Source organism: Manis pentadactyla, chromosome 9, assembly GCF_030020395.1.
Source record: "Manis pentadactyla isolate mManPen7 chromosome 9, mManPen7.hap1, whole genome shotgun sequence".
Lineage (NCBI taxonomy): Eukaryota > Metazoa > Chordata > Mammalia > Pholidota > Manidae > Manis > Manis pentadactyla.
In genome coordinates, this window is record NC_080027.1 from 10,743,640 (window position 1) to 10,769,228 (window position 25,589).

Here is a 25,589-nt window from a genome sequence, read left to right on the forward strand (position 1 = left end):
TAACAGAAAACATAACATAAAAGAAAAATAATAAACAGAAGAAAAAGGAAACAGAGAAGATAGAGACCATGTAGGCTGCATAAGAAAACTTCAAATAAACTTGAATCATTATCCTTAGGGAGACAAGATACTATCATTCAGAAGATCAGAAACGGAGGCCATTATAGAGAAGGTCAGAGGAGAAAGAGGACCTCCTGGAAATTAAAAATTGGACAGAAATGAAAACTGAGAGGATAAAGTTGGAAAATACATATGAAAATAGGACAAAAAGACAAAAGCATGGAAAGATAAGAAAACGGAATATTATTTGAGCAGTCCAGAGAGAGGGAGGGAGAAGAGAGTAGGGGGAAAGAAAGCAGGCAGATCATCAAGGGAGTAAGTCAGTAACATTTCCCAGCACTGAGGGTGAGCCGTCTGGGTAAAGCTGGCAGAGTCCTGAGCACGGTGCCTGAGGAAGGACCAGACTGACGGCTAAGCACTCATGACATTCCAGGCCCTCACAAAGAAAACGCAGACGCGGCAACCCTCCAGAGAGAAAAACAAACCACACAGGGATAAGGGATTAGGAATCGCCCCAGATTTCTTGAGTGACTTTGAACGTGTCCACAAAGTCTTGAGACTCGAGTGGCTGCCCTGATGAAGAGAATGCAGCGGAAGTGACACTGTGGGGCTTCCCAGGCTAAGTTAGACAAGGTCACGGTTTCTCTTGAGACGCTCACTCCCATCATCGTGCAAAAAGTCCAGCTACGCTGAGGCTGCCACAGGGAGAGCCCACGTGGAGAGAGAGACCGAGGCAGAGGGGGCGTGAGCCTTAGCTGCGGCAGCCTCCGGCTGTTCTCCCTGCCCCGTCCAGCCAAGAGAGGGGAGAAACCCTCAAGGTGGCCCCAACCACAGCTGTGACACTTCTCTGCCACATTCAGATGCAAGGGGCGCTGTGCCAGGAGGAGGAAATGAGTTTGGGATGTCCAGCCAGTCTCTCCACAGATCCACCAGCAGATGCCTGCATATTCAGGAACTTGAGATAACTTGGTATGTAATAGCAGTGGCATCATAGATAGGTTTGAAAAGAAGCGTTATTTAGTATTAGTAAAACTTACTCATGATAATGAGAAAAATTACTGGATCCTTACCTCATGCCATATACATCAATAAACTCCAAACAGATCAGTGGTTCTCAACTGGGGGATGATACAGTCCCCCCGATTCCATTTGGCAATGTCTGGAGATATTTTTGTTGTCACAACTTGTGGGGTGCCACTGACACTTGGAGTGCTGCCAAACATCCTACCATGCTCAGGACAGCTGCCCACAACAGAGAATTACTCAGAACCAAATGTCAAGATAGAGAAACACCGCAGAACGGGTCACCCACGTATGAACGAGAAAGATAAAATGCTAATGAACAAAATTTAAGAGATTTCTTTTGACCTTGGGCTGGGGATGTATTTCTTAAAACAAGTCCCCCAAATGAGTGAACTTGACTACATCAGAACTGAGGATTTCTCTTGTACAATGCTGGTTCTTATTTATCAGATAATCTAGAAAGATGATAAACACCAAGGAAATATTTGCCACATCGATGAAGGGAGTGAGGATTGTGGTTTATAATGCTGGAGCTGGCGTTCCCACAAATCTTGCAGAATCTCCTGAACCACAAAGTTGACAAAAAAGCAAAACACACTCTGTATCTCATGAAAGGAAGAGACATCTGAAATGATAACTGTTTGGAGCTTCTGTACCCCAAATAACATACCCTGACATTCATAAAGTGAAAGTGAATAGGAAGACAAGGCGGCTGGAAACAACAGTTTAAACTCCACAATAGGAAAACAGAGAAGGTGCTGTCCTTTCAATTGCTCTTGAGACATTTTACTATAACAAGCATATATCATGGCTCAGAGAAAAATTTAGAACATTCCAGAGGGAGGGAGAAATAGTACAGAAAACAGTGTCTTGTTATAAGGCAATAAAACAAAAAGTAACACCAGGAAACAAAAAGATCCTAATGTTTACAGTTATAATACATATTAATGTATAATATTTATATGTGTCTCTTAATATGACTCATGTCAAAGAAAAAATCAAAACCAAAATTGCAGAACTCCTAGAAAATTATGACAAAGAAGCACCACATATTGGAAGCATTGGTCTGCTTGTCTTGAGTACTCTGGCTTTATAATTAGTCTTTTTCATTAGGGCAGGTTCCCCTGCACCTTGTTCTTCTGCAGAACTGACCTGGCCATTCTTGGCCCTTTGTTCTTCTAATGTAAAACATACATTTTAGTGTCTGTTTTCCCAGTTCCATGGAAAGGCTTGATGGGATTTCAACTGGAATTCGCCGTGAACTTACAGATTAATGTGGAGAGGCGACATGTTTATGATACTGAGTCACCCACCTGGTAAGGCCTCCTGAGCAGCTGAGGTGCTGGCTGGAGGCAAAGGGAGAGCTGGACTCTCTGAGGAGGAAGGAAGCCGTAAACGCTGGCCGTGGCATCATGACCCATTGCAGCAGCACAGTCCATACGTCCTTTGTGGCTCTGAGTTTTCTAAATTGGGAGGAAATTATCTTTGTGCGGTGCAAAGTGAGCACGGGAGGAAGAACACGTAACAGAAGACTAACAGCTCAACCTGTTTCTAATAATAAACACTCAACAGGCTTTTTTCTTTCTTTCTTTTTGCTGATTTACAAGATAGGGACTGGCACTTCTAAGATCTGGGCTCTTGAGGAACGGGAAAGATGAGTCTCGCCTTGCTAACAGTGTAGGACTAGGCAAGGGCACTGTAAGCTCCTCTGTCATCCCAAACAGCCATCACAGGCTCCACTGGGTGAAGAAGAGACTAGAGCTGTTGTTCTAAGGGACAAAGGGTATGGAGAAAGGACTCCGAGGGTTGACTTGGGGATGGGCAAAGGATCGACGTGGAGATGCTCCAGATGCCTAGACCGGGTCTGCTGGCTGTCTGAATGTGGGTTTGCTGTCAGGTTGGTTCCGGGATGAGAAGCTGAGGGGACTGTGCTGGTGCCTGGAGCCTGTGCCCAACGGAGACCTCCCAGATCCTCCCTGACAGACACTGCAGACAGTGTCCGGTGCTTCAGGATGAGGATAAGCCAAAGAGGGACCTGGAGACTCTGGCAGGCTGACAGAGAGTGGTTTTCATGCCAGAACTAGAGAGCCGCAGAGTGTGTGGGGTGCCCACCCTGGATAGCAGGAGGGAGACCGGGGCCTTATGCGTCGTTAATTGTGTTGTTTGTGTTTGACCCAAATGCACTCACCTTGTCTTATAGGTACCCCACCAGCCATGAGTGATTGACTTTACTTTCTCAAATTTAATGTAATGGGGAAAAAAATTGGGGGATTTCTAATTCAAGACAGCAGAGTACAACCTAATATCCAACCTGTTCTCCACAAACACATCAAAAATCAGGGAAGAAAAAAATGTAATAATGGGACAGCCACACAGGAATGAAAAGGAGAATTCTGTGTAGACTTAAAATAAGCCTCTCCAGACCCACAGACCAGTGGAACAGAATAGAGAGTCCAGATATTAACCCAAACATATATGGTCAATTAATATATGACAAAGGAGCCATGGTCATACAATGGGGAAATGACAGCCTCTTCAACAGATGGTGTTGGCAAAACTGGACAGCTACATGTAAGAGAATGAAACTGGATCACTGTCTAACCCCATACACAAAAGTAAATTCAAAATGGATCAAACACCTGAATGTAAGCTATGAAACCATAAAACTCTTAGAAAAAAACTTAGGCAAAAATCTCTTGGACATAAACATGAGCAACTTCTTTATGAACATATCTCCCCGGGCAAGGGAAACAAAAGGAAAAATGAACAAGTGGGACTACACCAAACTGAAAAGCTTCTGTACAGCAAAGGACACCATCAATAGAACAAAAAGGCATCCTACAGTATGGGAGGATATATTCATAAATGACAGATCTGATAAAGGGTTGACATCCAAAATATATAAAGAGCTCATGCACCTCAACAAAAAACAAATAATCCAATCACAAAATGGTCAGAGGAACTGAACAGACAGTTCTCCAAAGAAGAAATTCAGATGGCCAACAGACACATGAAACGCTCCATATCACTCGTCATCAGAGAAATGCAAATTAAAACCACAATGAGATATCACCTCACACCAGTAAGAATGGCTACCATCCAAAAGACAAACAACAACAAATGTTGGCAAGGTTGTGGAGAAAAGGGAACCCTCCTACACTTGGAGGAAGTTTCCCTGGGAGGTAACCCTGAGTGGAGCCTGGCTAGTGGGTGCTCTAGCTGGGTGGGGCCTGAGGGGAGGATGTAGGGTCAGGAGACCTCAGGCCCAGTTCTGGCAGCTGTGGTGTCTTGGCCAGGCTGCTCAGCATTGCTAATACACTCTGTCCTCTTCTGAAAGGGGCTCAACATTCCTACACCCTGGGTTGTGGGAGGATTAAGGAAATAACACATGGCAAGTGCTTGGCATGGAGCTTGGCACAGGATGAACAGGAGATCCTGCCCCTCACTCTCCACTCTCTGTCACCCAGCACCTCCTCTCCACAGCATCACATTACCTTTCCCCCATAACCTTGGTGTTCCTCTGACACAGAGAGGATGCAGAAGGAATCCTCGCTCTTCTCCCAACCCAGAGGGAGGGGCCCATGCACTCAGATCTGAGCCCTGGATTAGTGGTGTAATCCCCAGCTCTGCCTGAACAATCTCCTTCCCTTCCCAGGAGAGGGGGCCCGGGGCTGGGAGCCAGGACCGCTGGGCCCTATCTCCGGTACAACCCTACCCGTCTGTGAGACCGCAGACAAAAGTGCGGATACCAGTGACATCCTATAATGACTGTCATGTGTGTCACTTGTTCTGTAGATTTGCTGTGTGGGGGGCACTCTGGGAAGAAAGGCAGGCCTGGGTTTGATTCCAGCTCTACCACTTGGCAGCTTCATGCCCATGGACAAGAGATGAAACCCCCAGGGGCCTGTTTTTTAATGTATAAAATGGAGTTAACACTATCCAGGGCTGTTGTGGGGAGTATATGAGAAAATAAGGGTAAATGCATTTTGTAAATAGCACATTTCTTGAAGGTCGCAGGGCCAAAGGGCTCCAGAACTGATAAAGACTGAGTTAATCAGGTTTTGAAGATTTCACCAGCAGGCAAAGAACGGAGGCCCTCTTCAGGCTAGGGGAGCACAAGGTCGGCCACACAACTATCCTGAAGCTCTAAGAGGAAGGGGCTCAGGAGAGCCATGATGTGGCGTAAACCTGGTGACCCTGAGGATGAGGGGCCGAGTCCGTAAATGCCCAGCGAGGGCCTGACTGCGAAGGCAGTAGAAGCCGCTCCAGGATTTTGAGCGTCAGGGGCCGAGGAGGGAATGGTTGCAGAGCTTAGCAGTGCCTGCAGAATTGAGTGCCACCCACTGACCATCTCCTCCCTCGCAGCCTCACCCCAACCTAGGAGTCTAGGCACAGTGTTGCAGATCGCATTTGTTCTCATCAGTTCTCTTCCCGAAACAAAGAACATAAAGGCAGAGACAGTATCAAAGCAGAACGAAAGTCTTTTTTGAATATACGCCAAGGAGAAGCGGGTCAAAGTCAAGGTAAACAAACAGCACCCCCCACCTTTTAGGGAGGGTCTATTTATCACGTCCTAGAGGGAGGCGCCTCTTTGATTGACAGGGTAGGTCATTCGATGGACAGTTCCAGTTTTATACCCATTCCTCTTGGTGTGCTTGTCTTTCCCCAAAATGTACACAGAAAATGGGGGGGGTGTCCGGGGGAACCGCCATGTAAATTTTAATGAGAGGAGGAGGAGGAGGAGGAGGAGGAGGTGTGGTTTCGTGCCGTCACAGTTTTCTTCGTTTGCGCCTGCATGGTGATGGGGTTGGGACTGATTTGGCCTGGTCCCAATAGGCAAGGAAGTTATCTCCCTGAAGAGCCTTTGTTGTCAAGTGGGACTCCCTAACTGGGCGTGGTTTGGGCGGTTCTTTCCTTGAACCTTATCGTCCCCTTCCCCAGCTGCCCCTGGCAGCTACTTACCACCAGCTCCTCTAGGAAGCCCTCACCAACAGCCCCTTGCCTGTCTCTGGAACTGCCCGGCTCTCCGTGGCCAATGAGCGATCCTTCCCTGAGCCTGGGGGCGGGTGGGGGGTGGAGACCCCAGTCTGGGAGGGCTGGGGCTGGGACAGAGTAATTACAATGAGGATCCGTCTGTTACCGGCCTGATTTCTCCTCCTCCCCCAGACACTAGTGCATACAACAGGGGCACACTAAATACGGAACCTGTAGAAAGTGGAAAACACACCAGAACACACAAAAGGAGACGTTCGAAGTTTGCTCACTTGCGGTTTGAAAGACCTGGGTTCCGGAGGCAAACGCGCAAAAGCCGGGCGGACAAGCAAGGCAGGAGGTGCCGCCCCACGGAGGAAGGAACCCTACCCCGAGGACTGCCGAGGCCAGCGGGACTACATCTCCCAACAGGCTCGGCGTCAGTCGAGCCACTTCCGGCCTCTGCGCTCTCCTACAGGGAGCCAGGGCCGAGAGAGCGGGGAGGAAGCGGCGCAGAGAGAAGCCTGGGCGCGCCGCAGGCGCCAGGACTCCTGACGTTCTTCCTGTGCGCCGCCTAGCGTCTCGGTCGCGGCGGTTCCTCAGCTTCGGAGCTGTGAAGGTGACAGCGGGAGGTGACCGGGCCAGCCCTCGGGATGCTGGCGGCACGGCGCCTGCTCGGCAGGTTGTTCCCCGCGCGGGTGTCTGTGCGTTTCAGTGGAGACACGGTGAGGCCCATCCTGGCTCGGGCCAGGGGTGTTCGAGGGCCGGGTTTCGCTGCCGCGCCTCTGTGCGTGCTGTCCTGTGGGTGCACAGTTCCTTCTGGAGAAACCTCATCTTCCCAGCTCGGCAGGAAGGTTGCCCCTTCGCCCTGAGTGTCGTAGGGGGACTGTCCCAACGAGAGGCCGACTACCCCGCAGCCCTCCGGCTCCTTGGCTTCCCTTATTTAATAGCCGCGCTACCTAGCGGGAAATTTTGCGAGCGGAGGAACGTCTTGTCTCATTACTTCCTTGCCACAGACTTGTAGGGCGCGAAGGGGTCATTGCCTCATTTTACAGTTGCTTTGGAGAGAGATGTGCGCCTCCTGATTACCCACCCGGCGCTCTGCTCCCTGTAGTGGCTTTTAAACGGATGGGGAGTCTGGAAGACAGGTCCTCTTAGCCCACAGCTGGGTTGCTCGCCGCTGGGTCATGTGGAATTCCAGACCCCACCTCTTCTCATCAGTTTTATCTCAAGTGGGTTCCCATCATCTTTGTGTCCCAGACACAGTGAGGTGTTTCTTTTCCATCACTTAAAGGTAAACACACTTCACCTACAGCAGAGTGAGTAATACAAGGTCCTGTCCTAAGCTAATGTTGGTCCAGCAGGAGTGCTGGACAGGTAAAGGGATACGACATCACAGGAGGCTCAGGGAGGTGGTATGGTGCTGTGGTTCAGGTGTGGACTTTGGCCACTGACAGACCCAAACTCAAATTCCAACTGCTGCTTTTGGCTGTGTGCATCTGTAAGTTCATTTGGCTCTGAACCTGGATTTCCTCCTCTGTAAAATGGAGGAAATAATTCTTGTCTCGGGATTATGAGAGTGAAATGGGGTTTGGGGTGTAAAATGCTTGGCTTGATGCCTGCCAAGCAGGAAATGCTTGTGGTGGTAGCTACAATACTGTGAAGGGTTCTGAGGTTTAGGCTCCACCCCTCCCAGCCCAGTCCCCTCTAATCAGGGAAGCCTGAGAATCTATAGCTTCTGGCCATAGAGCTCTGCTGGACCTTCTGATCCTCTGTGTCCCCAGATAGCACCCAAGAAAACCTCATTTGGCTCACTGAAGGATGAAGACCGGATCTTCACTAACCTGTATGGCCGCCATGACTGGAGGTGAGCTGGTACCCTTAGCCTGGTGTGTCCCAGGTCACAGCCTCCCTTTCAGTGACTTCCCCACTCTGTCCAGGCTGAAAGGTGCCCAGAGTCGAGGTGACTGGTACAAGACAAAGGAGATCCTGCTGAAGGGGCCTGACTGGATCCTGGGTGAAGTCAAGACGTCAGGCTTGCGGGGCCGTGGAGGCGCTGGCTTCCCCACTGGCCTCAAGTGGAGCTTCATGAATAAGCCCTCAGATGGCAGGTGTGTGTAGGAAGGCAGAGATGGGGTTGCAGGAGAGACCTTGGGGGTGGCTGTTGCTTACCTGGGCCTTTGGGCTGCTTCCCTAGAAACTAAATGAATGAAGTGGGAAAATGTCACCAGAACTTATGTAGGTGGTACTGAGTTCTCTCTGGTCTTCCTCAGGTGAGACTTGAGAGATAGAGAAATCAACACAAGATTTTGACTCAGGCAGACTTAACTGATTAAGTCCTAGCTCTGCCTTGTAATCATTTGGTGTCGACCAGTCTCCTGGCCTTTTTGAGCCTGTTTTCTTTTTTGTAAATGGATATTATGTTGTGCAGGGTTGAAGAGATGATGTTCGTACAGCTTTTGGCCATAGAGATGTGGTGGAGGTTCAGGAAGGCTCTTTGTGGTCAAGTGCAGAATTTGGGCACTTAGAGAAAGCACAAAGAAAATATGTGAACTGAACAGAACAGAGACTTTTCCTGTGGTCATAGCCACAGGATGGAATAGGCAGTGTCACTGGTGATGAGCCAGCATTGGTGGTGATCATGCGGTGGGGCAGAGGGATTGGCTGTCAGTGGAGACATCTGTAAGGCTTTCCTGGGTGGAGTGGGGTGGAAGGCGGTTGAAGGCTCAGCCCTGGTAGCCCTGTAGCCTAACTGACCTGCCGGCCCCCACAGGCCCAAGTATCTAGTGGTGAACGCAGATGAGGGGGAGCCAGGCACCTGCAAGGACCGGGAGATCATGCGCCACGATCCCCACAAGTTGGTGGAAGGCTGCTTAGTCGGGGGCAGGGCCATGGGCGCCCGTGCTGCCTACATCTACATCCGGGGAGAATTCTACAATGAGGCCTCCAATCTTCAGGTGGGCAAGGGGAGGGGCATCAACAAAGGAGAAGGTGCTTGGTGTGAACGCAGGCTTGCTTCCCTGGCATAATTGTTCTTAAATTTTAGCGCCTGCTCTGTCTGGGGTCAAACCAGCAGAGTGGTGACTATTTCTACATGCATCGTGAGTGGGATGCGGCCCCAGAGCCGCCACCTCAGGGCTCTCCCTGTGTGTTGAGAGGCCTTCCAGGGCTCGGGTACTCACTCGGGCATTTTCCTGCAGAAGGGTCAAGGGGTTGTTTCAGGGGTTCTGAGCTCGGTGGTGCCTGTAGTGATGGGTCCAGGGCTACTCTTACACTTGATGTTAGGTTCCTTCACAACAGCCACAAGGACCGTGGGAAGAGCACCCGAAACAGTTCCTGGCACGTAGTAGCATTATGTGTATGTGTTCGTTAGAACATATTTAGAAATCAGCTTCTAGGGTCTTTTCCTCTACTGCAGAAGCGGTGCCTATTCATTATAAAGATAGGAGGTTACACACAAATCTCCCATAGAGCCACTACCTAGAGAAACTACTTGTTAAAAATTTCATTATTTCCCCTAAGTCTTTCTTTTAAAAATACATTTAGTTGGAGAATTTGTTACATGTTGTTACTACAAAACTATCACACGTTGTGAAAATCCCTTCCCTTTTCCCAGTGTCCTCCACTCATGTCCAAAAGGAGCTTTCACCCTGGATGTTGGTGGTGGGCTCACCAGGCCTCTACCCCTCCCTCCCACACACAGTGTCCTCACACCCCTGTCCCACAGGTAGCCATCCGAGAGGCCTATGAGGCTGGTCTGATTGGCAAGAATGCTTGCGGCTCCGGCTACGATTTTGACGTGTTTGTGGTGCGCGGGGCTGGAGCCTACATCTGCGGGGAGGAGACTGCACTCATTGAGTCCATAGAGGGCAAGCAGGGCAAGCCCCGCCTGAAGCCGCCCTTCCCTGCAGACGTGGGTAAGACCGGGCCTCAGTCCGGGCCTTGTGCTGTGTCCTGTGCAATCGAGGATCTGGCTTCAAGGCCCCACTGGTTGTTCTTAGAGAAGTGCCGAGTTCCCTCTGCCCTGGTGCCCTGCACCAGACACAGAGTGGTGACAACAGAGAGGCTACACCAGTGCCACCTGCAATCCCTCATCCTGCCTCAGCCCCCACATCAACACCCAAGCCCTCCCCAACCCTTGGGGAACTAGGGGTAGGGTGGTAAAAGGTGATACACCTGCTGCTGGAGTTTGGGGTCCAGTGGGGGATGAGAATAATAAGGGGGTGAATGGGGACTCTGCCACTGGAGCAGGGCCCTGGGACAGACTGCACTGCCAACCTTTCTCCACCCTGTGGCAGCCACTGGTTTCTCATGCCATTCCCCCACAGGAGTGTTCGGCTGCCCCACAACCGTGGCCAACGTGGAGACAGTGGCCGTGTCCCCCACCATCTGCCGCCGTGGGGGTGCATGGTTTGCCAGCTTCGGCCGTGAGCGCAATTCAGGCACCAAACTATTCAACATCTCCGGCCATGTGAACCACCCTTGCACCGTGGAGGAGGAAATGTCTGTGCCGCTGAGGGAACTGATCGAAAAGCATGCCGGTATGGCCTGGGGCCAGCTGGGTGGGAGACGCAGCAGGGAGTGCGTGGAGAGAGCTTGCCTGGGAGGCCTTGAGAGCTGGGCAGGGGCTGACAAAGGGCCTGGGTTTAGGACTAGGCAGCTGTGCCGGCCCCGTCCCTGACCATCTCCTTTTGGGGACTGGGGCCCTAGGGGGTGTCACTGGTGGCTGGGACAACCTCCTGGCTGTGATCCCTGGTGGCTCATCCACCCCGTTGATCCCCAAGTCTGTGTGTGAGACGGTGCTGATGGACTTCGATGCACTGGTGCAGGCGCAGACGGGCCTGGGCACGGCCGCGGTGATTGTCATGGACCGCTCGGTAAGAGCTAGCCCGTGCTCCCCACCCAGTCCTTGCCTGAAGCTGGCCTGGTTAGTACCCTCCCTGGGCTTCTGCAAGAACCTTTACCGGCTCCTGGGTCCCCATTCCTGAGAGACAGCAAGGTGGGGGGGGAGGGGAGCAAGGCTGCTCTGGAGGAGAGTGCCCGGCGTGTGGGCAGTGCAGATGGCCCGGAGGGCGGCGGAGGTGGCCAGAATGCCCCTGCAGTCGGAGGGTGTGCTGCCGGGGGAGCCGAGGCTCACCGCCCCCTGTCGCCCTAGACAGACGTTGTGAAGGCCATCGCTCGTCTCATTGAGTTCTACAAGCATGAGAGCTGCGGCCAGTGCACCCCATGCCGCGAGGGTGAGCACCCTGGGCAGGGTGGGGGTTCTCTCTCGGTTCACCCGAGGCTCAGGCCCAGCACAGGACACAGGTAGACTGGGATCTGGACCCTGAATAAACAGCGGCTCCTCCGGGCCTGCCATGGCCTCTCGTGGCCTCAGCCTCCCTGAGCGCCGTCCCCACATCCCGGCAGCAGATCATCAGGCCCTCTTGCCATGGCTGCAGGTGTAGACTGGATGAACAAGGTGATGGCCCGCTTCGTGAAGGGGGACGCCCGGCCAGCGGAGATTGACTCTCTCTGGGAGATCAGCAAGCAGATAGAGGGCCACACCATCTGTGCTCTGGGCGACGGGGCCGCCTGGCCCGTGCAGGTACTCGCTGCCTGCTTTGTGGCATTAGGGTGGGTGCCAGAGCCCGGGCATTGGGGGGTTTTCAGATCCCGCTTCACACGGTGCTCCCCCGCCCCAGGGCTTGATCCGCCATTTCCGGCCAGAGCTCGAGGAGCGGATGCAGCGGTTTGCCCAGCAACACCAGGTCAGGCAAGCCGCCTCCTGAGCCCCTTGCCTGGGACTGAGTCTGTCTATCTGGATAATAAAGCAAGTGCTGCCCACTCTCTTGCTTCTCGCCTGGCCTTGCTCGTCACTGTACCACCGCAGCCCAGTACCCATGGAGGCCCGTGTCCCAGACAGTCAGCTCGAGGTCTGTGGACCCACCCCTGGGCTTCCTGTGCCTCAGTCTGTCCTCGGTCATCCTGAGCACAGGGCCTCCGTGCAGGAAGCGGGGGCAGGGACGAGGGCCTTTTCCTGGTGTGAGGGGAAAGCTGGCCGAGGGTCCAGACCTGAGCCTGGCCCCGTGCACGCCTCTGGAGGGTGGGAGCACAGAAAACAGGGCCCAGTCTGCCCAGGGAAAGAACAGCCTCTGTCTGCTCTGGTTTGGAGGAGAGGTTTATTCTTCCTTCATGACTTGGCAGTGAGGGGAATTGAAAGGGGGAAAAGGAGGGAACAGTCTGACTAGAGAGGTGGGGAAGGCAGCCCCAGGTCCTCCCAGCCCCGTGGGGGCTTCTAGGGCCAGTGTGGGGGAGGGGCAATGAGCAGGACCAGGCCGGGCGCCCCTGCTAGTCGCTGAGCTGGAGGGGCACGCCGTCCAGCGGGTGCCACAGCTCCAGCCGGCAGTCACTGCGGCCCAGGCACTCATGCCAGTGCCGCTGGCGCTCCCCACCGGCCCGGCTACTCAGCTGCACCCCACCTGGGTTGGGGAATGGATCAGGAACTGTATGGGAGCACATTGGGCCCCCCCTAGCGCCCTTGCATTCCCACTCACCAATGAAGTCGTCAGCTGTGCCCAGGTCATAGTCCCATACAGACACCAGCAGCGTCTTCTGGGCCAACTCATCCCTTGGGCCTGCGTAGAAGAATTCCTGCAGGAAGAGGGCAGAAAGGCCGGGAAGGGCTGGTCTTAGTACGTCCCAGCTTCAGGAACAGCCTAGGCTCAGGCAGGTGAGTGGCTCCAGTTTACCAGGCCCTGTGCTTGCTGACCGAGGCAGGACACTGATGTCCCCTACCCCAGAGCAGCCAGGGCTGCCTCTGCCTGGCCCTGGCCTACCTCATTGAACTCGGGGTTCAGGGTCTTCTTCCGAACACTGGTCTTGTACTTAGATTTCTTCCCCACATTCGGATGCAGGAAACTGGGGAGGATGGGGCAGGTTAGGTATGGCCCTGGAGAGGTAAGCCCCAGACAGGCTCTGAGGAACTCCCACTGCCCACTTGTCCACCCCTGTTCATACTCACAGGCGGACAAAGGGGTCCGAGTAGCCATTGGTGTCCATGGGGGCAAGGTGGGCGCAGCGCAGCACCCCAACCAACAAGCCACCCCGCTGAGAGCTGTAGCACAGTGACAGCAGGATGCGCCCGCGTTCCTCCCCAGCCGCCTCCGCTTCCAGCTCCTCCTGCAAGGGCAGCCTGGGCTCAACGCCCGTGCAGCCCAGAGCCTACCCACCTACCCGTCCGTGTTGGCCGGCTGTGAGAACCGATGACTTGTCACGGCTCCATTTCCAGAAACAGTCACTGGCCTAGTGCTCTGGAAGGGACCTTACAGGACATCTACCCTCCAGGGCCTGACTCAGGCCATGTGACTGACCCGTTAGTGCATCTCTGTCATGGAGGGAAGGGAACTGGTATGTCTGAGTGTCACAGTCATGCCAAGAGCGTCCTGAGTGGCCATGACCGCCCTCCTGCAGGCTAAGCCCCGTGTCAGGGGGAAGCTGTTCTCGACCCCAGAACACACAGGTCTCCAGCTACTGCCCAGGGGACCGGATTCTGGATGTCCTTTGCCACACTCAGCCCAGAGGTGCCTCCCTCCTTCGTGGGCCTGGCCTGGGCTAATCGGCAGCCACAGCAACGTGCGGCTCCACTAGGTGGCAGTGCGGCAGCCCCTGGCCCTTCCGTCCAGGAGGAGCTGGGGTGGCCTGCCCTGCTGGGCCCTGCGCGAGCCCCTGCGCGCCCCTTCTCCCCCTCCTGACAAGGCCCTGTCTAGGGCTGCCAGCCCCAAGAGCAGCACCCACACTGCCCCCGGGGCTGACTAGCCAGGGAGCCCCAGCCCCATCCTTTCTCTCCTGGACCGTGGCCTGCTTGGGACAGCTCAGGCTATAGACAAATTCCACCAGTTTCAGCCTCTGCCTCAAGCCAGCCAGCTTCCCTGCCCACCGAGGGCTTTGCCTGTCCCAGCGCCCCAGCTCCTCTGGGCTCTCCCTGCCCAGCCACTGCGTCCGGCTGTTCCTCGGGGCTATGAGCACTCATGGGGACAAGGAGAGAGATGGACTCAGTTTCTCCAAGCCCTCCCGGGCCAGGACCACTCCTGGCAACCCTCCACACCCCACGTGCTCCCCAGCCCACCTTGGTCCCTGGCTGACGCACTTCAGCCTGGGCTGCCCGGGCTTGCCCCCTCACCCCTGCTTGGTCCCACCGTCCTACCCACCTCATACAGGGACATGCCACGGGCTGTGTCCACGCTGTTGGGCCTCTTGGTCTGAAAGAGCAGAGTGCCTGGTCACCTTGCTAGACACCACCCAGGTCCCCCTCCCAGCTCCTCCCCTTTCCAGCTCGCCTGTCATGAGGAGCTGGCCCCCAAAGCTCACCCTGTGCCCCACTCACCAGCCTCCGCTTCTCCAGACACACATCGAAGCTTCTGGCCCGGTTGGGAACCAGCTTCCTCAGGGGCACTCGCAGCTCCCCCAGGGGGGGCGCCCGCCGCCGTCGCCGCAGCCGTGGGTCCTCACACACGCACAGCCTGATGGCCGTCCGGGTCAGACCCAGCCAGGCAGGCCCCCCACGCCCCGGCCCTGCCCCTCCGTGGCCCAGGCCCAGACTCACCGCAGGGTCTTGCGCCCGGCATCCTGGTGAGTGAAGCCATGATAGGTGAGTGTCTCCTCCCAGACAGGCCTCCTTGAGCCCCGAACCGTGCGTGTCCGCAGCTGGCTGGCCTGAGGGCGAGGCAGGGTGGGCCAGGGCCTCCTGGGCTCCAGGGCCCACCCTGACCCACCTCCCTGCCAGGGCCCCAGCTGCACATCCCAGCGCTGGGGATCTCCATGGCTGAAGTCCAGGCTTTGGGCGGAGGAGTATGGTGGGGGCTTCAGGTGGGGTGTGTGGCCGAGGGGCCTGGGTCTCCCCCTTACCTTGCTGGCCCCTGGCAGCAGATTGGCTTTGACATAGGTGTCCACAGAGCCTGAGGCTGGTGGCTTGAGGCCCTGGGAAGAGACGGTGGATGAGGGCAGGCCTGGCGCCCAGGCCCGCGGCCCTGCGACCCCCACCCCCATCCTCACCTTAGCACAGTGAGCCGTGCAGTGCAGGGTACTGTTGTCCGCATCAAAAAGAAGTGTGAACTCGAGGATGCCCAGGGCAGCTAAGGGCAGGCAGCAGGCAGGGTCAGTCCTGACCTCAACCCTCCCATGGCACCATGCCTCCTGCCCTGCCCCTCCCAGGTCAAAGGCCTGGGACACCCCAGACCCTAGCCTGGCTGGGCTGGGCCCAGGCGGTCTCCCTCGCACCCCCCCCACTCACTGCTGTCATCTGAGTCGCCCTCGGGCTCTGGGTTGGGCTGCAGCTGGGGCGCAGTGCAGATAGCGGAGGTCACTGCATGGGGCGGGTCTGGGGTGCGCAGGGTGGGCTCAGCGAAGGGGTAGAAGTGCGGGAAGTAGTTGGAAATGAGGTGGATGGGCCGGATTGGGCCCGGGCTCACGTCTATGGCCATGTGCTCCTGCATGCTCACCCGCTGCGGCCGCCCCCGGCTCTCTGCCGCCGTGCCCGCCATATGGCTCAGACATGAAGGCCTGGACTCAGAGAAGCCCCTGTGGGCTGCAGATGAGGGGGATACACTGAGCCAAGGAGAAAGCGCAAAGAGGCATCACTGAGGGTGCCAAGGGGATTCTTGGGCAGCAGCCGGGACCTGAGGACAGAGCACAGGGTCAAGGCAGGTAGGGTAAGGGCTCCAGCCCGGAAGGCACCCAGCATGCCCGCAGTCAGGCTGCTTGGCTACTCACCTCTAGAGAGCTCCTCCGCCTGGTCTGGCTAGCTGGGTGTGTGCCTGAGAGGAGATGCTGACAGCAAGACTGTGGCCTCGAGGGGGCTGAACTCAAGGGGGGGGAGGAAGGGGCGGGGCTCCTAGGGCGGCACCTTCCCATCCTGAACCCCAAGGGTGTCCTTCCCTAGAGTGGGGGCTCAGCCTCCCTCCTCCTCCCTCAGCCCTCCATTCACACATTGTCAGAGAGTTATTTTTACCACTATCACGCGGCCCTGCTCCCCTGTGAGGAGGCTGGAGGGCCAGAGGTGACGCAGGGGTGTGAGGGGCAATGCGAGGGGTGTGGGGAGCAAGGACTAGGTGAGACAGGAGGGGGTGCCGAGGGCAGGAACAGGTAGGGAGGTGGTAGGCAGGGGAAGAGCACGGGTGCTCCGGGAGGGGTGGAGACGAAGGCAAGATGGGAGAGCCCTGTGGGGAGGGGAGGAGCGCCAGGGAGGAGGGGGGCACCCCGGGGCGAGGGGGACACCTGGGGAGGACGGCGTCTGCAATCGGGTCCCCTTGCAGCCCAAGCTTCTTAAAATATGACTCAGATCACTCTTAACACCTCTGCCCCCTCCCAGCTTAGAAAGTCCTACCCCGTCAGAGGCTCCGGCAGTGGTGGGGCCCCTGCCCCCCATCGCCACACTGCTTTTCTTGGCTTCTTTGAGCATCTGAAGATCTGTGCATGTGCTGCTCCTCCTGCTCAGACTTCCTCCCCAGCCCTCTGGCCTGGCCTGTTCCTACCTTGGTTCCAGGGTCCCTCTCTGTGGGGAAATCTGCCTGGTTTTCACCTGCTCAGTCTTCCTTTCTCTCTCCCTGCAGTAGTCCTTTGTGGGCCACCCCTTCCCTGTTCTCTGGGAGTTTCATGCTCCTCCCCAGGCCTGTGCCCCAGATCCTCCCAGTCAGTGAATTCCAATCCAGCAGGCCACATGACAGGTTCAATAAAGAACAATTCTGGGTTAGACTGGCTGACAAAGAGAAGCTATGCTCTCTGAAGATGGAACGCTGGTGCCGTAACATCCTAGAGCTGTTGTCCTCTCCTCACCACTCACCCCTGAGAGCAGAGAACACCCTGAGAGTGAGGCCAACAGAGTGGAAAGCACAGAAACACAAAGAGCCCCTGGATCCAGCCATACCTGCTGGTGCTTCTCTGGACTTTATAATCACCATTCCTCTTTCAGCAGTCGGCTAGTGCGTGGCATTTTCTCACTTGTCCTAGCTAATAATACTGCCCAGGCCACCATGTCAAGGCTGAAATACCCATCCCAACTCTCTCACAGAACCCTGGTCTACGTAATTGCTAGATAATTCCATGATTACCTGTGATTAAGTAGTGTGCAATCACAGGATTATCTGTGTGACCTGGTCTAAGGTTTTCCCCAACTGAGCCCCCCACCCCTCCTAAGGGCAGGGCAGCATCTGGCTGGTCCGCATTTGCGGCTCCAGCCCAGCACCTGGTGCATGGCGGGAGCTCAGTATACCGGAGATTGGCAGGAATGTGCAGGGCTCCTCTCCAGATCCTTGCAGCCCGCACAGCCAGGCACGGAGGAGGAGACTGGGACTCACACAGTGCAGTGGTTAGAGTCTGAAGTCCAGAGTCAGGGCCTGGATTAAATCCCAGCTTGGGATGACCGTGGGCAGGGTGTCTCCTCCCTGAGCCCATCTCACCAGCCAGGGCCAGCGCTGGCCCTACCCAACAGGGCTGTTGTGTGATGACAGAAATGACATCAAGTTCCTGCACACAGTAAGTGCCCGCTGCTGTGGCACCAGCACGATGCATGACTGACAGAGATGCCCCAGTCAGGAAGCCAGCTGTCCCATGGGGGTCTATCCGAGGTCAGGGCCCTAGTGGGGAAGATGCCATTGCCACAAAGTTGGTAAAGGCTCTTTATTCAGTCCTGAAGTGGAGCTGGCTGGCATAACAAAGGCAAGGGCTGCTTAGAGATAGGCTTTCAGCCCCTGGGCAATCCAGGGCTGGCCAGGTGGGGCTGATAGGTGCCAGGTGCCAGCAGCTGCAGGGTGAACTCGGTGATGATAGCTGTGAGCCCCCAGACACGGTGTGGCCCATGCAGGAAGACAGGCAGAGTGTAGCAGAAGTGGCCACCCTGGCAGAAGTGGGTATAGCCTTGGTTCTGTGCCTGCAGCAGGTGGGCCAGCGGCAGTGCGAACACCTCATCCACCTATGGGCGGGAGGCAGTGAGAAAGTGAGGGTGGACAGAGCTTGCCACTGCAGCCTTCTCTAGTGGCACAGCCTGGCCCCTAGCACCCCCACTCACCTCCTCAGGGCTGGGCCTCAGGCTCTGGGGATCCAACGGGCCCACGCCAGCAAGCACCGGCACCACAGTGGCCTTTCGCTGGGGCAGGAGGAGGGCAGGCAATCAGGGGAGGCATAGCCTCATGGGGCCTTGGGTCTGTGGAGCCCCCCCTACCTTGGGCTCACTCCAGCCATGTGACTGACTCAGGCCTCCCTCAAAGCACTAGACCCATTCAGGTCTCTGGGCTGTTACTGTTTCCTCCACTTAGAACAACTTTTCCTTACCCTAAAACTGCCCGTTTAATTCCCGCCTACCCTGTGAGGCCTTCCTCAACCCTTGTGCACCAAGCTGAGCAGAGCTGGTTCACCCCGGGGCCACCCCCACCCCAGGACCTGAGGCTCAGTATACCCCATGAGAGAGGGGTTGGGTGGGGATGGACCACCACTCACTGCCAGGCCGGTGTCTGGTGCTCCCCTGCACTCTATGCCTGACACAGTCCATGGCCAACAATCTCTGTTCCTTGCGGTAAGGGCCAGGCTTACCTGATCCTGCACAGGCCGCAGGACACCCCACACATGCTCCTCAGGCACAGCAAGGCCCAGCTCCTCACGGGTCTCCCTCAGGGCCGTGTGCACCACATCCTGGTCAGCTGGGTCACATTTACCACCTGGAAAACTGCACAGGCACAGGGAGACTGGTCCTTGATCTGTTGGGGCCATGGAGGAGTGGGGATGGCAACTGTGGCAGAGGTGTCCCTAGTTGGCAGTGAACTTGGGCCTTGGGCCGGTCACATGACCTCTCCAGGCTCAGTTTACCTCCCTGAACGATGGGGATAAGGGAGAGAAGCCCTGGGGCTCAGACACGCACATTCTGCCAATGGTGACCCTAGCGGCGCTGACATTGACCCTCGGGTGTGCCCAATTCCTGTCGGGGGCGGGGCAAGGGCGGGAAGCCAGGCAGCCCCGCCCCCGGGCTTTCTCTGCTCGGGGACCCGAATCTCCCCACAGCGGCCTGCAGGGGGCGGGGTCCTGCCTTTTTTAGAGACGGGGACACAGGTCAGACAGGTGTCCCGGCCCGAGGTGGTACGGAAGGCGCTTCGAACGCGGGCCGCTGAGTCCCCGCCGCAGACCGTGGCCAGCGGGCTCTCCCCAGACCCATTCTAGAGGCGGAGACGACGCTCGGCGGGCTAGGCGCCCTGGCCATTCCCCGTGGTGTCCGGGGCTCGGCGGCCTCCTAGAGGGACCGGAGTTTCCGGCCGGTGTACCTGACTTCACCCTTGTGCCTCCCGACCAGGCGGCTGGACCGCAGCGTGTAGAGCAGCGCCGGGACCCCGCGCACCGAGCACAGAGGCACCAGAACCGCGGCCGCAGCGGGCCGCATGCGGAGCCGGGCCGTGGCTCCCGCCAGCAGCCGCCGGCAGCGCCGCTCGCCCTCCGCGGACAGGCAGTCGGGCAGCATGTCCGGCCAGGCGCGGCGGGGTCACCGAGGGCGCTGGGGACACTGAGGGCGCCGGGCAGCGCGAGGGAAGGGGCGGGCCAGCGCTCGCCCTCGCGGACCTCCAGGGCAGCCGGGCGGGCTCGCGGGAGGGAGCGGTCCCGAGCGCGGCGCCCAGCCCGCCCGGCTCCGAGGCCGTGACCGCGGCGCCCGTGTGAGCGGGGCTTGGCCTCTGGGGGGGGCTTGGGGGCGGGGCATTACGTGGGGGCGGGGCTCCTCGTGAAGCGGTGGTGCGCAGGGAAGGAAGAGGCGTGGTCGGATGCGCCGAGCTTCCGGCAGGGAGGACGGAGCCGGGCCGGGCCGAGCGAGTGTGAGAGGCCGGCGGTTGTCCCCGAGCGCCCGGTGGGGCTCCCGTGGCGCACGACCCGGAGCCTGGACTCGGCCCTTCTGACCACGGGGGTCAGGGTGTCTGGCTGTTGAGGCCCCACCAGGCCTCTTGTCCTTCCGCGCTAGCGTGTGTCGGACCTTCGGAGTCGGCATTTAGGGATCCACTGGGCGCCCCTCCGGGAGGCGGGCGACCACGGTCCCGGGAGGAGGGCCTAGTCCCGCCCTTCCTCCGGGCCCTCTCCTGATTTCGCTCCAGGGAACACCCCGGCTATTGTCCTGCATTTCCCTTTTCCGGGAGCTGGTCTCCCTCCTCCCGTCCCCCTTCCCCGCGATTTCTACTCCTTCAGGTGTTGGTTTAAGTGTCACTTTCTCTAGAAGCTCTCCTGCTTGAGTACTGATGGCATTCGCAGACCCTTCCCCCCCACCTGTCCCGTGTGGTCACTGTCTATGGTGGTGCTGCACCCCTCCGCCAGACCCTGGCCCGTGAAGGACTGGAGGACCCCAGCCTTGCACACAGAGCCTCAACACGGAATGGCATGTTGTCGCCGTGCTTTGCTTTGAGCAGGCGCCTTTCAGATGCAGTTTCAGCCCTCAACTGGACACAAGGCGGGGGGCAGGAACCCCAGCCTCCCACACAGCCCTGCCCAAGGCTCGTCACCACCGTTCCCAGCATGCTGTGCTCTCAAGAATACCAACAGTACTGGGCAGAACTTTGGGATGTTTGCAGCCCAGACTTAGGGGTCTGGGTGTTCTGAGACCCTCCACCCAATCCCCAAGGACAGAAGTGCTCTGACCACCAAATGTTTTAATGTTGAGGGGAAGGGAGAGAGAAAGCAGGATGTGGAGGGGTCATCCCCAAGGCAGAAGGGGGCACGCTGTGGGTTATTAGGGGGCCTGGTTCCAAGCCTGGCACTGTCCCAGCCTTGCTGTGACTCTGGGCCGGTAGCCTACCTCTTTGGGTTTCCACCTGCCCTGCTCTCCTTGTGAAGGGAGGGAGGCGTCGGCAAAGGTGAGGCTGGAGGGGGTGGGGTCCAGGGTAAGAGGAGGACTCTACACAGGGCCCCTGCAGTCACTGAGGGTCCTGAACATGCCTCAGGCATATGGTTGTGGGGGACAGGAGCCCCAGCCTAGCTGGGAGGGGCAGGTCCCCCTGATCCCTGTCAGCCTGGATATTGGGAAGGGGGTATGGTGTTGGTCGGGCCCTTGGGATTCCAAGGGAACTTGAGGTTCCAGGATACAGGCCCTGGTAGGTGGTCCGGCCCAACAGAGCCTCAGGAGGAGCCAGCAGCTGATGGTGGAGCTGAGCAGGGGTCCTGGAGGTGGAGGCTTGAGTTTTGTTGGGGTCTGAAGGAGGACGTGGGGTCTGAGCGGACTCCGCAGCCCCTCTCACATCTTCAGCCCACCTGTCCCCTTCCCTGCCCCTCCCATCCCACGCTGCCCACTTCTAGCCTTTGATCTTGCTCTTCCCTCTGCCGGGAATTTCTTCCCCACCTTCTCCCTCTACCCTTCCCAGTCCTCCAAGGCCCAGCTTGGGAACCACCTTCAGGAAGCCCACTGGACGTCCTCCACCCCAGCTTCAGGCTCTGCTCCCTCGGCCCTGGGTTGCAAATTGCCTCAGAAACCTCTGCCTCCCCTTCTCTGTCCACACAGGCGCCCAGTAGGCTTGGTGGGCATGCCGAAGCCCCTCGTGGAGGCCCTGTGGCCTCGATTCGCTCCTACCCTGCAGGCTCTGGTCCTGCTGTGTCTGTAGGCCCATGAGCTAACCTTCCGCCTGCTCTGTGGAGCCCTTTCGCTGGCAGGGGCCGAGGCTGCTGTGACTCCGGGCAGAGACGCTGAGCAGGGGCCGTGGAGACACAGTGCTGAACGGGGTGGGGGGGCAAGGAGGAATGGGGGCAGGGGTCAAGGTGGAGATCCCGGGCCAAGGGCCATGGAAAGTCAGGCAGTGGGACCCCAGGACAAGTCAGTAGGCCTGACTCCAAGAGAAGGGTCAGGGGCTGTGCCTTAGGAGATGCATGGGGATGGGGGACAGGGACCGGATCAGGGCAGCAGGGCACTACTGTCAGGATCAGACAGTACCAGGAGTCTGGGTCACTCTCCCGAAAGCCTTTGGCAAAGGGGTTGCTGGCGATTTTCAACTGGGTGATCTGCGAGGAGAAAGTGCAGTTATGGGCCAGCCCTGAGCCAGGGAGGACTGTGGGGCCCCAGGCTCAGCCACCCTGTCCTCTCCAGACCCCGAATGAGGAGGCCCTGGGGCTCGGGCCCCTCAGCCCACACCCACAAAGCCAGAGGTTGGGACAGCAGGGGAATAACGGGGTAGATGCCCACAGAGTCCCGGGGAAGCAGAGGAGGGCAGGGCTCCGTGTGCACGTGGGGACTCAGGGCCTCAGGCCTCGGTCTCCATCCCTGTGAAATGGGCTGGCAGCTGCCTCACAAGCTGTGGCCCCACCCACCCGGTGGTTCTGATACGCAGTCACGGCCGTGAACTGGGTCTCAGTAAAAAGGAAGGACTTGAAGTTCTCCTGGGCGTAACGCTCACTGTCCTTGCGTGGGTCCACGAAGACCACATGGAATCGGGGCTGGTAGCGGTGCATGGAGTTGAGAATGATCTGGGGGCAGTGTGGAAAGGGGTGTGCAGGGGCGGCACTGGCAGCAAGGCCTCCCCGACCTGGAGCCCTTCTTCCTGGGACAGCGGCCCTGGCTCTGCCGCCCCTTCTCGTAACGGTGGCGCAGGGTCTGAACCCGAGAGCCTGCGGTTCTGCGCCAAAGGCCCCTTGCGGCCTGGGCCTCCTTGCTGCTCGGCCTCTCACGCGCACATCCCAGCTGCCCGCTTCACCTTCGGGACTCCCCGGCATCTGACCGCCTCTCCCCCGCCCATTCGGCCTCCTGCAGTTCCTGCCGCCTCCCCCACCAGGGCCTTTGCACTAGCTATTCCCTCCACCTGCATCCTCGCTCTTGTGCCTGTGCAAGCTCCTCCTCCACCTCCTTCACTCCGCTCCCACGTGTCTCAGCAGCTCCCTGAGCCCCCCGAGCAGAACAGCCCCCTCCATCTCAGCCCCATCTGGGTTCCTTTCTCACCATCTGGGAAAGGCATTTATCACCATCTGGGCCCCTGCACACAGTGTCTTCTGGATTCTTTGCTTACCAACTGCCCCAACCCCAGGTGGTGAGCCTGCTGAGGGCAGGATCTTTGTGCGTTTGACAAAGGGTTAACAATTCTGTGTCCCTGCACCTACAACACCCAGCCTGTGGGGGTGTGTGTGTCAGTAAACACACCCCCAGCCCACTTCCTGAGCAGTCGCCTCAGCTGTCCAACCCCCAGCCAGCTGAACCGGGCCCCCAGCCTTGCCATCAGCAGCGGGCACCAAGACCAGTGGGCACCAGAGGCACTGCCAGCCCCACTTTCAGGCTTCATCAAAATTGGGCCCCGGCGTCCCCTGCCCTGGCCCAACGCCCTCCCCACTGTGGCCCAGGCCTCACGTGGCCGTTGTCATCCAGCAGGTTGTTGGTCAGCTTGAGCTTGTCGAAGGACACGATCTGGCGCATCCACTGTGCACCCTTGGCTGGCGAGTCAGGGTGGAAGTGCACGCGGCCAGGAGTGGCTGGGTCGGCCTTGCCCGCCGCCAGCCAAGCGGAGCTGTGGAAGGCGTACCTGGGGAGCAGAGCGAGGTAGCAAGGGCGCCCTGTCTGCACCCCACAGCACCTCATCTGCTGCCCCCACTTGGGCCCGTTCTGTCTCCATTACTGCTCACGCACCATCCCTGTCTTGCACGGGGATTCGGAGGCTCCAGGAACGCCACCCAGCCCTGAGCGCCTGTGGCTGCCCCTGCTGCTCTGGGCTAGCCCACCGCTCTCTTCAGACCACCGGCTGTGCTGAGCTGGGTTCCCTCCCCGTACCATGAGGCTCCCTGCGGCCGCCCCAGGGCAGGCCTCCCTGCCTCTGCTTCCCCGGCCAGCTCCCAGACCTGTATCTCTTGTCATCCAGAGGCAGGAAGTCCACCAGCAGCGCATAGTCAGCCAGCGCGTCCATGCCCAGGATCGTCACCTGGAAGGCGGGGAACATCCTCCTGCGAGGCCGTGTGCTCAGCTGCCTGAGGGCTGCTCCAGCCCGGCCCCGCCCCTGCCACATGCACCCCCACTGCGCACACCTGCCTGCCTTGGTGACAATCATCTCTGTGCCCAGCTGGTTGAATTCCTCCCACAGTGCCTTCATCTCCAGCTGAACCGTCACGTTGGACACACATGGGTTCTTGGGTCCCTGCCCAGTGCGCTTGGCCTCGGCTTGGGCCCCTGTGGAGCCAGGGGAGGGGCCTGATGGGAACAGGGAGTCCGGCTGGGGCTCCCAGCTAGAGCTGGCTGTGGGCAGGGTGTAGGTCTCCGAGGGTGCAAGGACCCCAAGGCCAGCGGAGAGAAAGGCTGGGGAGAGAGGATGGAAGTATAGGTCTCAGCTCGCCTCACTCACCTCCACAGCACCCAGTCAGCCCTCATCCTTCAGGCTGCACCCAGGTGTCTCTTCCTCCAGGAAGCCCTCCCTGACTGCCAGGCTTGTGTTCCCACAGTACCTCTGACTCAGCATCACTTCATGAGGTAGACGATCACTTAAAGCTCCTGGAGGCCAGAGACAGAGTATCAGGCTCCCCAGGGAATCTTGGAGCCATCAGGTGGCCCAGTGGCCTGGAGTAAGTTGTCTCACTTCCCAGAACTTCAGTTTCCACATCTGCCACAAGGGGTTCTTACCTGCCTCATAGGGCCAGCGTGAGGATTTGTGAGGACACATGTGGGCCTGGCATACAGTGGGCCCTTCATAAATGGCAGCGGCTGTGGGTGTTGGGACGGGCGAGGCCATGGGGGCTGGAGTGGCCGGCAGTCTCAGCTCCATGGAGACTGCACTGCGCGGAACTGATTAAGGAGCTGAGAGGCGACCCCCAGATCACCACGGATGGTTCCTAACCCATCTCTGACCTTGAGAACACGCCCAAATCCTGCCTCCAGGAACCTGTCCCAACATCTTTCTGCTCTGGCCTCCTCACTTTGTCCCGAAGATCCCATCTTTGGGTCTGCAGTCTTGCACATGCCTGGACCAAAAGCTGTGCCACCCTTAGCCCTTAGATTAGAAAGTGATCCTCACCGCAGTGACATGCTGCTTTACACCTGTGAGGACGGTACTGCCCAAGACAGAACAATGACAACACAAAGCAGGAAATGACAAGTGAGACAGCTTGGGCACTGCTGGGGGGACGGAGGATGGTGCGGCCGCTGTGGAAAACAGCACGATGGGTCCTCAGAAAGTGAAAGATAGAATTACCATGTGGCCCAGCAATTCCACTTCCAGGAACATGCCCAAAAGACTCGTGAGCAGGGAGCAGAGCAGATGTGTGTGCATCAGTGTTCACAGCAGCGCTGCTCACAATATCCAAAAGGTGGAAGCAACCCACGTGTCCACCGACGGGGGACCGGGCGAGCAGTCCGTCCAGACAACGGAACCTGATCTGCCTACACAAAGGAGGAAACCCTGACGCTCCTGACGCACACTCAACACGGATGGGCCTTGAGGACATGATGCGCAGAGAAGTAAGCCAGCCACAAAAGGACAGATCCTGCGTCATTCTATTCCTAAGAGGTCCCTAGAGCAAAGTCATAGACAGAAGGTAGGATGGCGGGCGCCAAGGGCTGGGGGCACAGGGGATGGGGCCTT

The 25,589-nt window shown here is 57.8% G+C and overlaps 4 protein-coding genes across 6 annotated transcripts; 1 reads left to right on the forward strand and 3 right to left on the reverse strand.

The window, feature by feature from the left end:
• Positions 1 to 6,603: 6,603 nt before the first annotated feature.
• On the forward strand, positions 6,604 to 11,883 carry NDUFV1 (NADH:ubiquinone oxidoreductase core subunit V1). The gene is made up of 10 exons (XM_057506782.1): positions 6,604 to 6,779; positions 7,839 to 7,921; positions 7,995 to 8,165; positions 8,828 to 9,011; positions 9,782 to 9,971; positions 10,383 to 10,595; positions 10,765 to 10,931; positions 11,210 to 11,291; positions 11,496 to 11,641; positions 11,739 to 11,883. The coding sequence occupies exons 1-10, from the start codon at positions 6,708 to 6,710 to the stop codon at positions 11,823 to 11,825; spliced, it is 1,395 nt and encodes a 464-aa protein (XP_057362765.1). The 5' UTR covers positions 6,604 to 6,707; the 3' UTR covers positions 11,826 to 11,883.
• Positions 11,884 to 12,196: 313 nt separating this feature from the next.
• LOC118933172 (double C2-like domain-containing protein gamma) lies at positions 12,197 to 17,468 on the reverse strand. Of its 2 annotated transcripts, none has more exons than XM_057506783.1 (11): positions 15,805 to 17,468; positions 15,534 to 15,710; positions 15,088 to 15,167; positions 14,941 to 15,012; positions 14,639 to 14,748; positions 14,420 to 14,555; positions 14,244 to 14,294; positions 13,058 to 13,215; positions 12,873 to 12,954; positions 12,591 to 12,687; positions 12,197 to 12,515 (listed from the first exon to the last, which is right to left on the reverse strand). In XM_057506783.1, exons 2-11 carry the CDS (start codon positions 15,586 to 15,588, stop codon positions 12,385 to 12,387), a joined length of 972 nt encoding a protein of 323 aa, XP_057362766.1. In that variant the 5' UTR covers positions 15,589 to 15,710; positions 15,805 to 17,468; the 3' UTR covers positions 12,197 to 12,384. The 2 variants fall into 2 exon arrangements, with proteins under 2 accessions (XP_057362766.1, XP_057362767.1); XM_057506784.1 differs by having other exon boundaries at positions 15,326 to 15,619; positions 17,303 to 17,395.
• Positions 17,469 to 17,694: 226 nt separating this feature from the next.
• NUDT8 (nudix hydrolase 8) lies at positions 17,695 to 19,667 on the reverse strand. Of its 2 annotated transcripts, XM_036927177.2 has the most exons (4): positions 19,341 to 19,667; positions 18,619 to 18,751; positions 18,098 to 18,175; positions 17,695 to 18,001 (listed from the first exon to the last, which is right to left on the reverse strand). In XM_036927177.2, exons 1-4 carry the CDS (start codon positions 19,532 to 19,534, stop codon positions 17,774 to 17,776), a joined length of 633 nt encoding a protein of 210 aa, XP_036783072.2. In that variant the 5' UTR covers positions 19,535 to 19,667; the 3' UTR covers positions 17,695 to 17,773. The 2 variants fall into 2 exon arrangements, with proteins under 2 accessions (XP_036783072.2, XP_036783073.2); XM_036927178.2 differs by lacking the exon at positions 18,098 to 18,175.
• Positions 19,668 to 19,778: 111 nt separating this feature from the next.
• On the reverse strand, positions 19,779 to 24,773 carry TBX10 (T-box transcription factor 10). Its single transcript, XM_057506657.1, has 8 exons — positions 24,632 to 24,773; positions 24,043 to 24,337; positions 23,860 to 23,961; positions 23,375 to 23,546; positions 22,348 to 22,503; positions 21,974 to 22,041; positions 21,662 to 21,756; positions 19,779 to 21,241 (listed from the first exon to the last, which is right to left on the reverse strand). Exons 1-8 carry the CDS (start codon positions 24,771 to 24,773, stop codon positions 20,967 to 20,969), a joined length of 1,305 nt encoding a protein of 434 aa, XP_057362640.1. The 3' UTR covers positions 19,779 to 20,966.
• Positions 24,774 to 25,589: the final 816 nt, after the last annotated feature.

Bases quoted from the DNA above. Each gene is read 5' to 3' on its own strand.
- NDUFV1 (XM_057506782.1), top strand. From the start codon at position 6,708: ATGCTGGCGGCACGGCGCCTGCTCGGCAGGTTGTTCCCCGCGCGGGTG. The intron at 7,922-7,994 runs GTGAGCTGGTAC...CACTCTGTCCAG, and splicing joins TATGGCCGCCATGACTGGAG to GCTGAAAGGTGCCCAGAGTC. The intron at 10,932-11,209 runs GTAAGAGCTAGC...CTGTCGCCCTAG, and splicing joins TGATTGTCATGGACCGCTCG to ACAGACGTTGTGAAGGCCAT.
- LOC118933172 (XM_057506784.1), bottom strand. From the start codon at position 15,575: ATGGCGGGCACGGCGGCAGAGAGCCGGGGGCGGCCGCAGCGGGTGAGC. The intron at 15,168-15,325 runs GTGAGTGGGGGG...GCCTGCCCTTAG, and splicing joins GGGCGACTCAGATGACAGCA to CTGCCCTGGGCATCCTCGAG. The intron at 15,013-15,087 runs GTGAGGATGGGG...GTCTCTTCCCAG, and splicing joins GCACGGCTCACTGTGCTAAG to GGCCTCAAGCCACCAGCCTC.
- NUDT8 (XM_036927177.2), bottom strand. From the start codon at position 19,534: ATGCTGCCCGACTGCCTGTCCGCGGAGGGCGAGCGGCGCTGCCGGCGG. The intron at 18,752-19,340 runs GTACACCGGCCG...GTGCCTGTGCAG, and splicing joins AGGCACAAGGGTGAAGTCAG to TTTTCCAGGTGGTAAATGTG. The intron at 18,176-18,618 runs GTAAGCCTGGCC...CTCCTGCCCCAG, and splicing joins TGCGGCCTGTGCAGGATCAG to CGAAAGGCCACTGTGGTGCC.
- TBX10 (XM_057506657.1), bottom strand. From the start codon at position 24,773: ATGGAGCTGAGACTGCCGGCCACTCCAGCCCCCATGGCCTCGCCCGTC. The intron at 24,338-24,631 runs GTAAGAACCCCT...AGGCGAGCTGAG, and splicing joins ACGCTGGCCCTATGAGGCAG to ACCTATACTTCCATCCTCTC. The intron at 23,962-24,042 runs GTGTGCGCAGTG...ACGGCCTCGCAG, and splicing joins ATTGTCACCAAGGCAGGCAG to GAGGATGTTCCCCGCCTTCC.